This window comes from Corythoichthys intestinalis, chromosome 7 (genome assembly GCF_030265065.1).
Source record: "Corythoichthys intestinalis isolate RoL2023-P3 chromosome 7, ASM3026506v1, whole genome shotgun sequence".
In the NCBI taxonomy this organism is placed as follows: domain Eukaryota; kingdom Metazoa; phylum Chordata; class Actinopteri; order Syngnathiformes; family Syngnathidae; genus Corythoichthys; species Corythoichthys intestinalis.
Window position 1 is genome coordinate 60,791,233 of NC_080401.1, and position 11,656 is coordinate 60,802,888.

At 44.1% G+C, this 11,656-nt stretch overlaps 1 protein-coding gene across 3 annotated transcripts in view; it reads left to right on the forward strand.

The window, feature by feature from the left end:
* Positions 1–11,656, forward strand: part of misp (mitotic spindle positioning) — a 21,428-nt gene continuing 9,772 nt past the window's right edge. Inside the window, exons 1-3 of one of the 3 annotated variants that reach the window (XM_057840598.1) lie at positions 1–390; positions 1,159–2,648; positions 5,019–5,155. In XM_057840598.1, the coding sequence (XP_057696581.1) occupies positions 1,220–2,648; positions 5,019–5,155 (1,566 nt within the window). In that variant the 5' untranslated portion in view covers positions 1–390; positions 1,159–1,219. Of the gene's footprint in view, positions 391–1,158; positions 2,649–5,018; positions 5,292–11,656 lie in introns of those variants that run through there. The other 2 variants (XM_057840597.1, XM_057840599.1) reach the window with 2 other exon arrangements.

Here is an 11,656-nt window from a genome sequence, read left to right on the forward strand (position 1 = left end):
TTGGCCATCCTTTGCCGACTCGTCAACAAACTGAATTGGGTTCATTCGCTCGCTCGCTCGCTCGCTCGCTCGGATAGGACTTCTGTCTTTGAAGAAACCAACTAAAGTCTCATTGACGCGTCAGTCACCATCTCAGATACACTCCGGCCCACGTGTGACAACCGCCAAAAAGCATGGCAATACTCGTCGAACCCTGACCCTGTGTCCGTTGACGCCGGTGTTATCGTCTGACGGCAGAGGGGCGGGGCTACCGCTTTCTGCTTATCTGTCGGCCGCACTTGTACGCTGGTGGTCTGAAGTCGTCGCCATGTCCGTTCCGGGAGTACCAAACGCCAAGGGGCAGAAGTGCTGTAACTCAATTTTCCGGTTTTTGCCAGATCTCCATTAGAGGTGAGACAATATCGCCATACTTTGTATCCCAATAGCCAAGAATCCATTCAAAATCAGAGCCGACAGGTTGCTAGCAAAATTGTCCATGTTAACTGCCATTGACGGCAATAGATGTCCAGGCCCTCCCACTTCAAACGGATTGGACGTCAAACTCATTTCAGTTCACGGCAGAAGGATGAGAGAGATCCTATGATAATACACACTCTATAGGAACTGTACATCATTTTCAATGAATTATACCAACCTGGACGCCACGGACTGTAAGCTGTACACTTGCCATACTGAAGCTAATGCTATGAGTTACATTTAATGTGTGATGATCATTCTGCACAGACCTTTAAAAGGCTAAAGCAACATTACATATTCTCTCTTGCCAAGATATGAAAACAAATCTTACCATGTGTTTCAAAACAAGCAGGCCTGGCACATCCTAGCTTGAAGCACATCTTAAACACTAACTACACATACAGTATAATAACAAAATGTCACACATTGTGAACATATGACGGAAACTGTGGCGCATTTTCGTCTCGTCGGACTGTATTCATCTCGTTATGTTTTAGTCTCCTAGACATAGGTTTTTGGCTCGTCAACATCATGAAATGGTTCGCCGAAAAAATATTTTCGTTATCATTGACAAAAACAACAATACCTGACCAACGTATCAATATTTGTCATGATATCATAGTTATCGTGAGCCTCGTATCGCAAATCAAAACGGGAAGTGACCGCCCCTCTCCGCGGTAAAACCTCCTTTCTCGCCACCAGAGACGTTCCCCGCCGACACCCCTGACCTTCCCGCGCTCGCCGTCGTCCCCCGCCCGCCGCCATGGATGCCGTTCCCAGGAGGTGGGTGCTAAAGCCTCTGTCGCCCCCGACGCACCTCTCCGACCTCCGCGGCGCGACGGGTCCCAGCCGAGACGAGGTCGCGAGTCCCGACGGCTCGGTGGCGCGGGCCCATCGGGTCACGCTTTGGCAAGAGTGGAGCGACAGCGACGACGGCTCGGTCGAAAGCTCAGCCGACAGCTCGGTCGGCAGCTCCGGTCCTCGACACGGGTTCTACTCTTTCGTGGAGGACCCGAGCAGTCCGGAAGCGGAGCTGAACGAGGCGTGGATGTTCTCGCCTCGGCGGTTGGCCCATCTCACCACCTTGAAGGAGGACAAAGCTTTTAAAGTGCAGACCTACAGCGGCGCCAAGAAACCGGAGAGTTTGTTCTCAGACTCCCAGCCAGACTATCGCGTGCCAGAGGAAAGCCGCAGCCAAGTATTGGGGGAGGCAGAAGAGATCCGACTGAGGAAGGAAATCATCCGAAAGCAAGCCCCGAAGAAGTCCACTTTCAATCTGAACGAGCGGCTGAACACGCTGGAGAAACTGGATTGGAGTCCATCCAAGATGGCGGATGGTTTCAGTTTGAGCTACAGCCCCGTCAGACTAGAAGCGCCTCGTCCCGTAGACCCCGAGACCATCGACGGGGCCCGAATCGACTTTGCCGCAGCTCGGCGGCAGTTTCTCAAGTGGGAAAAGCGCTGCGTAGCGCCACCGTCGAAGCACGCGACGGGGTCCGGATCTGGTGAGCTACAAAGCTCGCCTCGGCTCGAGCATGTATCCGTTCCCGGCAGACCGGGCGACCCGGAGTCGCCGGATCCGAAGGACTCATCGTCGGAGATGCGTGACGATTCGATCGGGCGAAGAGACACACTCGACGATCTGCGACCGATTCGGAAAGGGGTGTCCGACGATTGTGACGAGACCCCGATTGAAAAAGAGATCCGCTTAGTTCAAGAACGCGAGAAGAACCTCAGACACTCACGAGGCCTGAAGCACAGTGAGGGACTTTCAGAGATGGTGGAGGTTCAACACTTGCCACGTGATGAGACCCGCGCCAGTTTTATCATCCGGCGACAAAACCACAACCGGCAGGCTCCGGATCGACCAAAAGAGAACCTGGGAAAGCGGGAGACCTTTTTGTCCCATCGTCGCCCACGCGGACACGGCGACAAAATCTCCACGCCCCCGTTTCCTCAGCACTCGTGGCCAGGGAAAGGAAGTCTTTCTCAGGGGGCCGAGCGGGAGTCCGACAGGAAAAATGCTGCCCGGGATTCAACCGAGAAGGAGATAGAGGAGGTTCTGCGACGAGAACGGGAGCCGGGGAAGTCCGGGCACTCCGGAGAGTCCGAGGACTTGCCGTCCGGAGGGGAATCAACCTCTGACCTCTTCTGCGCAGACACGGAGCGATTGGACCCTACAGAAAAGACAGGTCTGTCTCCCTTCTCTTTTTTATCAATCGGTCTAAGCTTATTTGTCCACCTGTCTGTTGATCAGATACACATTGCAAATGGTCCAATATCATCTGCCAAATTGTAGAACATACAGGTATACATTTGCTTCTCCCTTAGAAAATTGAACTCATAGAAAATGCCATTTCCGGAGAAATTGCGATAGCATCTTTGCTTTGGTAGTCACTTCCTGAGGGTATTTTGGGGCTACTTTCTGTGGATTTGGGGACATTTTAGGGTCACTTCCCTGTTTTTATTGGCTAACTTTCTGTTGATTTGTCATGTCATGAACTCTGGGTTTGAAGCCTTCATCTCCCAGAGGTCCATAGTATGTCTACAGAGCATTATGTGAAATAGTCGAATATCAAAAATAGTGCGAGCATCAGAATTTAGCTAGGTGCAATATACCATCACTGAAAATATATGAGAATACAATCCAACAATATTGAAGGGAATAGTATCCTTTCTCGTATTTACTGTTTGTATTACTCTAACGTACCCAATATAAAATAAATAGCATTTATTTGATAGTTTAAGGAAAACAAACATGATATATTTGACATAGGGCATAAGAGATACATGACGCCTTCTGATCATGGAAGCCCAATGTGTGTGTCATGCAACTGACTGAGCAAGATTGACACTGACAACCAGGTGATAGGCAAGACATCCACTAGCCCACGTCAGCAACACCAAAAATCCCGCAATCAGTTCTTCAGGTTCTTCAAATTGCCGGAACGGCGCTAGCGCAATTCCAAAGACCTAGGGCCGGTGCAACTCCAACAACCTGGCCAAAAGGCCAAACTCCACGCGTTCACCTTAGTTTTAACCCAATGTACTGACTCCATTTTAAAAGCTGGAAGGAGGCTCCACAACATGAGTTGAAAATTAAGTCCAAGTCGACAGCAATCAGGCAGCAAGTAAAAAACAGCAAACAGACACGGACAAAGAGGAAGGCTGGATCAAGGGTCACCATATCACAGGAAAAGACTGCCGAGAAAAGACAGAGCTAGCTAAAGAATTCAGTCTTTCGAAGGCTTTTGTGGGGCGGGCCGTGGGCCGGCCGGAAGAAGGGTGTGTTTGGGCGTTGTTTAGGGTTATTGTCTGTTGTGGATTGGGCAGGAGGGTTCGGGCATTTCTGTTGTCAGGGCAACGAGAATTGAGGATGCTGCCAGCCTCAGCGCCATGTGAATGCTGAGGGTCAACTTCTCAGTCGCGGGTTCCTCTGTTATGAGATGTGTTTTTTGTGGGAGGAGAGGATGTCCTTTCTGAACTGTCCATTGTTGGTAATGAAGACTGTACCATAGCACCATGCCCATATTTAGCCATGTTTCTCTTTGAAAAAACACAATGGGTATCTGTTGACCGCACTTATCAAAAAATGTGCTGACGACTCACTGTTCGTACCAGCTAGGACCAGGCTCGCAATGTTTCAACTTGAGATGTTTTTCTGATGGAAAATCCCCAGCTCAGGCCAGATTTTCGGCAACGCCCTTTAACCAGTATAAAAGACTTGCCTCGTATTGTGTTTCCTTGTACTTTTGTGGAGATCACAGCCTTTGTCTGTATCACAATTGTACCCAGAATATTCTCTATTCAAAGTCTTGGAAGGAAAGTGTTCATCTCCAGCTTCTAATTTACCAGCATTCGAGATTCAACCAACACGCGAAGGACGAAGGGGAAAAAGGGCGTCTTTCAACAGTAACCAGAAGAGCTGTTGTAGGGATTTGGTGGTCCAGAGGCCATCACCTGCTTGTCTTGCTCCGTCAACTCAGTTAGCTGCATGATGCGCGTGTTGGGCTTCCATAATCAGCTGGCATCCTGTAGTTGTTATCGCCCTTATCTGCCCGTTGTCTGGCGCCGCAAATTCCAATCACTCCAAGTCCAACTACTCATACATCAAATACTTTTCTTAAACTAGGATTAAAATGCTATTTATTTTATATCGGGTGTATTAGAGTAATACAAGGTCAAACAGTAAAAATGGGAAATATACTATTCCCTTCATTTTATGTACTAAATGTCAGTGAATCCAACAATATAAGATGACATTCTGGCGATATTTTCAAAGACCTAAAAATTGCCTTCTAGCCTCAGGCCTGGCAATTCTTGAGGGGCCAATTCCCGCCTTTACCAACACAAATGGGTTTTTTGTCCCAACTCTATTACTATCTACATGAAAAAATAGAGCCTCCCCCAAGGTGTAGGGTTAGCGGGCGGGCGTGGCGTGGTCATAAATTGCAAACAATCAGTAACCCAAGGAGAGGCGGAACAAAGTCCTTTGCTTCCCCTTTGGACAAATCAATAACCTCACAAAACCAGATACCCATGGTGTTTTGTTATCTCCCGAGGCCTGGCAGAGCAAACAGAGAGGTCGAGGACAGACGACGGCCCCGCGGGCGGCGAGTCAAAGTTGGGCGAGGAGCACTGGCAAAGCGCTCGTTTCCTGTATGCCGGAATAAAGCCTATCGATGACATCAACAACCAGGTGAGGAATTTATCAATTGCGCAATGCGAGAATATCAATTTCTCTGAAAAAAAAAAAAAAAAAGTGGTCCAAGGAAGGGGGTCCAATCCAGCCCAGGAGGGTTGTTCTGCCTGACAAGTACGTCGCGGATCATTCGTTTCCCATGCTGTTATTTTGACATAGGTGTTGTAAAACCACAGATATTTTTTTTTTTTTTTTATTTATTGATTTTTTACACATTAATGGGATAGGTACAGGCGAAACACAATAAAGATAGAGGCACATAGATGACAGCTGATGATAGATGAGGTTTCGATGCAACTCAGTGAGCCTCTCACCGAAGAGGTCATGATAAGGTAACATAGACAAGATAAAGGTACCTTCCCAGCACGATCAAGACACCAGACATTCTCATTCACAACTTAAACATCACACACACACATTAAAGGAAAAAAAAAAAAAAGAAAAAAAAGAAAAAACAAAAAAACAAACAAACAAACAAAAAAAAAGTGGGGAGAGTGTTGGTAGCTCAATGCTTTTCAGCTTCAATTGTTATGGAGTCTATGTGGAGTAAAAAGGGTTGCCAGATTGTGTCAAAGGTTTGCAGAGAACCCTTTAGGGAAAACCTAATTTTTTCAAGTCTAAGGTTTTGCAGGATTTCTTGAATCCATTTATTATGTGAAGGTGGGGAAGTGTGAGTCCACTTGAGGAGAATAAGCCTCCTAGCAAGTAGTGTTGTAAAAGCAATGACTTTCCTTGATGGTTTAGGCACATCGGGTGAGGGAGAGATTCCAAAAATTGCAGTTAGAGGGTCGGGATTCAGCTTGGTGCCCAGTACTTTCCCCAAAGTGTCAAACACTGTTTGCCAAAAGACAACTAGTTTCGAGCATGACCAAAACATATGTATGTAATTAGCTGGTGAAAGTTTACATCTATTACATGCATCAGATCTTCCAGGGAAAATTCTGGCCAACCTCGCATTTGTAAGGTGACTCCTGTGTAGAATTTTGCACTGTAAGAGTTGATGTCTAGAACATATTGATGAAGAGTGAACAAGATGAAGCATATTGTTCCATTGTTCATCTGAAATATTAATGTTGAGGTCGCAGTTCCAAGTTGTTCTAAGAGTGTTTAAGGAAGTTGAATTGATTTTAAAAATTAAACCATATAAAGTCGACAGTAGGCTTTTCTGTGTTGGTTGGGCTAAAAGAAAGGCATCCATCGGCATTTCAGGTGGGCGGTTTGGAAAGTGAGGAAAAAGTTTTTGAATAAAATGTCGTATTTGAAAATAACGGAATAAGTGAGAGCTTGGAAGGGTAAACCTCTTTGACAAGTCTGCGAATGAAGGGAATATGCCATCAATATAAAAATCGTCAAGAGTTTGTAGGCCCTTTTTCGACCATGACTCGAAAGCTAGGTCGGAGCACGCCGGGAGAAATAAATGATTTTGGTTAACCGGAGCTAGTCTAGATCCGGTATGCAGGCCAAACTGTTCCCTGAATTGTCTCCATATCTTTAAGGTCTCAAGGACTGTAAAATTCTGTGATGTGTCTTTAATGGGAAAAGGTAACTGTGCACAAACCACCGACCACAGTGAGAAACGTGCGGATGCTAGTTCCATACGCGCCCAGAGAGGTCGATTGTATGATACGCCCGCATTCCAGTAAAGAATCTTTCTAATATTACTAGCCCAGTAGTATCGGCGGAAGTCGGGTAAAGCCAGACCTCCGAGAGATTTAGGGAGCTGAAGGGTCGATCTTTTAATCCGAGCTTGTTTACCCCCCCATAGGAAAGAGTTAATCATCTTATCAAGTGTAGTGAAAAAAGATTTGCGTACAACTAGGGGAACATGTTCGAATACATAAAGAAAACGAGGTAGTATTGTCATTTTAATGAGGTTAACGCGACCCAGTAATGACAAGGGAAGTGTGGACCACTTAGTTAAATCTAATTTACAACGGTCAAGAAGAGGTTGAAAATTTTTTGAAAACAGTTCAGACGGAGATTTAGTCACAACTATGCCAAGATACTTCAGCCCGTTGTTAGTTTTCTTAAAGGGGAAGAGAGATTGAGGGAGGTTTTCGGCAAGTAAATTAAGAGGAAGGTATTCACTCTTGTGCAAGTTAACCTTATACCCCGACAATTTGCTGAACTGATCCAGAATGGCCAAAATAGGAGGGAGAGAGGAAACTGGGTTGGATACATAAAGCAATAGGTCGTCTGCATATAATGAAAGTTTGTTGGAAAGGCCAAATCGACAAATCCCTTCAAATTTCTCCTCCTCACGGAGCCACAGGGCCAGGGGCTCAACTGCAAGAGCGAACAAAGATGGGGAGAGCGGACATCCTTGACGAGTACCGCGGGACATAGAGAATGGTTTCGAAATGAGTCCGTTAATATTAAGGCAAGCAACTGGGGATCTGTAAAGAAGCTTGATCCATGATACGAAATTCGAATTAAACCCAAATTTTCCCAGAATAAAAAACAGGTAGCCCCACTCCACCCTGTCAAAGGCTTTCTCGGCGTCTAGTGATAAAATCATTTCAGCTATTTCAGAGTTTTTGCAAGAAGCAATAACGTTAAGTAACCGCCTAGTATTATTAAAAGAATGACGGCCTGTAATGAAACCAGTTTGATCTGGGTTTATCAGTGTCGGCAAAACCTTCTGAAGTCGAGTAGTGAGTATTTTTGACAGTATTTTAAAATCGACATTGAGAAGAGAAATTGGTCTGTAACTACTACAGTGAAGAGGGTCCTTGTCTTTTTTCAACAAAAGAATCAGTGATGCCTCCATGAAAGTAGAAGGCAGGTGTTTCCTTTCGAATGCATCGTTGAAAACCCTCACTAATATGGGGGCTAGTTTGGCAGAGAAAGTTTTGAAGAACTCGGCCGTGTACCCGTCCGGCCCTGGTGATTTCGAACTTTGTAAAGAATTAATGGCAGCTTGTACCTCAGGTAGCGTTACCAAGGCTCCTAGATCAGGAAAGTTATCATTATTTACTTGAGGATATGTGAAAAAGTCTAGGGGATTGGGGTCTGGTCCAATACAAGTAGGTTTATCTGAGGTGTAAAGCAATGAGTAAAAATAAGAAAATGCGTCGCAAATTTCCTTAGGGTCTGATGTCACTGTTCCAGTCGGAGAAGTTATCCTGGGTATGAGTCTGGAGGCGGCTGCGGCACGGACCTGATAGGCTAATAATTTACCAGGTTTATCGCCCTGTTCGAAAAAACGTTGTCTTGTTTGTAAAAGCTGAACCTCTATCTTGCCAGTCGACATCAGATCATACTGAGATTTTAACTGTATCTTCTTTTTGTACAAGGCAGAGGAGGGATTTATCGCATAGTTGGCATCGATGTTCGAGATTTCATTTAAAAGTGTTGCCAATTTGATGGATTCAGCTTTTTTTAAGTTTGATGTAAATGAAATGACTTGACCGCGAATGTAGGCCTTGAAACAATCCCATAAAATATTACTTCCAACACCGGGTTGGTCGTTAATTTCAAAGAAGACATTTATTTGCTCTGAAAGAAAGTCCTTGAATTTTGCATCCGAAAGCAGCTGTGTGTTAAATTTCCAGGGTTTTTGAGGAGAACAGCCTGTATGAAAAGTAATATCTATCGATGTCGGAGCATGGTCGGAAATGACAATACTATGATATTTACAATCAACAATCCTATGAATGAGCTTGTTGTCTAATATAAAAAAATCTATTCTGGAGTAACTGTGATGAACGTGGGAAAAAAAAGAATACTCTTTCCTTGAGGGGAACATAGTCCGCCAGGGATCTGCCAGTCCCAACTGGTCTGCATGAAATTTTAAGATGGCAGCTGATTTTGTCAGGTTAACATGTTTTGTAGATGACCTATCAAGTGTAACATCTTGTACCAAGTTGAAATCACCCCCGATGATGACGAGGTGGTCATTATTATTAGGTAATGAAGCAAAAAAATTAGAAACAAATAAATCATCGTCGAAGGTAGGAGCATAAACTGAGGCGAGAATAACCTCGGTATTTAGCAATTTACCCGAAACAATGACAAACCGACCATTGGAGTCTTTGATGGTTTTAGAGGGTTCAAAAGCGATATCCTTATGTATTAAGATGGCTACACCTCTTGCCCTCTGGGTAAACCCTGAGTGGAAGAGATGTCCCATCCAAGCTCTCTTTAACCGTGAAATTTCAGAATCGCGGAGGTGCGTTTCTTGTAAAAAGCACAGGTCTCCCCCAAGTTGATGAAAATGTGAAATTACCTTATTGGCCTTGACAACCTTATTCATACCCCTGACATTCCATGACACGACTCGAAGGTTTCTACTACCCATCAGCATAGAACTTCAGCTGAATATTGGTTGAGCTACTGGGCAGGGAAAGTAAAGAAAGAAAATAATAAAAACAAACAGAAAAAAAACACGCACATATCACCACACACTCGACGGAACAAACAAACAAATCCTTCGGGGTGATCAAATTTCTGTATCATATGAGATACTGACTTCCCGGTGTCTCCTACTACCGCTTACTCTGGCCCCAATGAGAAAAAGCACAAAAAAAAAAAAAAAAAAGAAAGCTTGGATCGGATTAGCCCATATAAAACTAAAAACTCAAGACTGCATAGGACGCTGGAGATTTAAAAATAAAATGTAAATAAAATAAATTAAGTAATCAAAAATAATAATAATAATTAATTTGATAAACTAAGTTTACAGCCAAGGTTGTGTACAAGGGGGAAAAAAAAAAAAAAAAAAAAAAAAAAAAAAAAAAAAGGAATAAATAATCTATTGAATGGTGTCTACTTTCTATGTAATTTATCTAATCCATATGTTGGAGTATATTCCAAGAAAATTCGAGATCCAGCGGCCGGATCTAGGACAGATTAGCCGCATAGAATTAAGACAGCTCGTGTTGAACATCCGATGGGAGTTATTGACAAAAATAAATGACAAAAGGTATGTGCAAAAAAGGGGAAGAAGATAAAAAGTACGTAGAGAAAAAAAAAGTTATGAGGGCAGCTCCCCAAAAATTTCTTATTATTCGCTTTTTTAAAATTTATTTATTTATTTTCCTTTTTCTTATGTTTCTCCCACCTCCCTCTTCTCTCTTACAATAGTGGACAAAAATTTAATGATAAAATTAAGTGGAAAATCTAGCTACTGAGCCGACAAACCCAAAAAGGGTTGGAAAAAAATATATATATATATATATACACATATATACATACATACACACATATGTATACATATGTACGTGTAAATAAGCAAACGGCCTGATATCATACAAACATAGGCGTGCAGTGTCCAAAAGTAGCATAAGAGGAAAGACGAGCAGGCCCCTTATCACAAAACTCAAGTACAGTATATACAACTCAATGTCGGCCTATCTAGTATGAAGCACATGTTCCAGCACCCCAAGTATAACACCAAATGCTTGAGATTTTCAAAGGGAGAAAAAAGAAAAAAAAAAAAAAAAAAAAAAAAAAAAAGGGGCAGAGGGCTGAGAGAAAGAATGAGGAAGAGAGAAAAAAAATAATAATAATAAAACACCAAAAATCAAAACAAAAAGCAAAAAACGCTGTTTTCCTTCGTCAGACCTTGCAATAGTCCAGCATCGTGTCAAAAGTAAGTACATAAACAAATTGAGAATGGTCCAGATGCTACATTATTATTGCTTACTTATCTCTGTTGGGCTTGAAGGTAGTCCTTAGCGTCTTCTACGGTCTGCAATCTAATTCGTTCTCCTTTCTCTGTGATGATGAACAGCCGAGCCGGGTAAAGAAGTGAAGGTTTGAGTCCTTTCTTGTAGAGTTGTTGCATGACATCCCGGTAGGCCGTTCGTTGATCCATGACTTCGGGGGTGTAATCTTCGTGCAGACTGATGGGCTTCCCCAGGTAAACCATATCGGATCTTCTTTTCCGAGCTTCCCGAATGACCTTTTCCTTCGTTTGGAAGTCGTGGAACCGGACGATGACTGGTCGCGGTCTCTGGTCAGGCCTTGGTTTAGCCGTTAGCAATCGATGAGCACGGTCCAGCACAGGGGGGCTCGGCAGAATGTCTTTCCCAATGAGATCGGTCAGCAAGGAGGCGAAGAAGGCAGTAGGTTTTGGGCCTTCGATTGACTCTGGTAGTCCGATGATGCGGATGTTATTTCGGCGGAGACGCGCTTCCAGATCGGAGGTCTTGGCGTTTAGCTTAGCGTTGCTAACAGTGAGCTCCGCACATTTAGCTTCCAGAGTCTCCAAACGGGAACTCACTGCGGTTGCCTCTAATTCAAGAGTTGAGATGCGCTGCTCGTAGGAGTTTAAAGTGGTCTGGAATGCATCGAGCTTTGACTCAAGAGTGGAAATGGAAGATTTGAACTCCATGGAAAGGGCGGCTTTGTGATCTTCTAGGAGCCTACTCAGCGCGGCCATGTTCACACCCTCCTCTATTGTAGATTCTGTTGTCGGACAGTCTTTTTTCGAGTGTTGTTTTGTTGCCCTTGTAGTCATTTTAACGTACGACTCAACGTCTAACGTACGTTTAA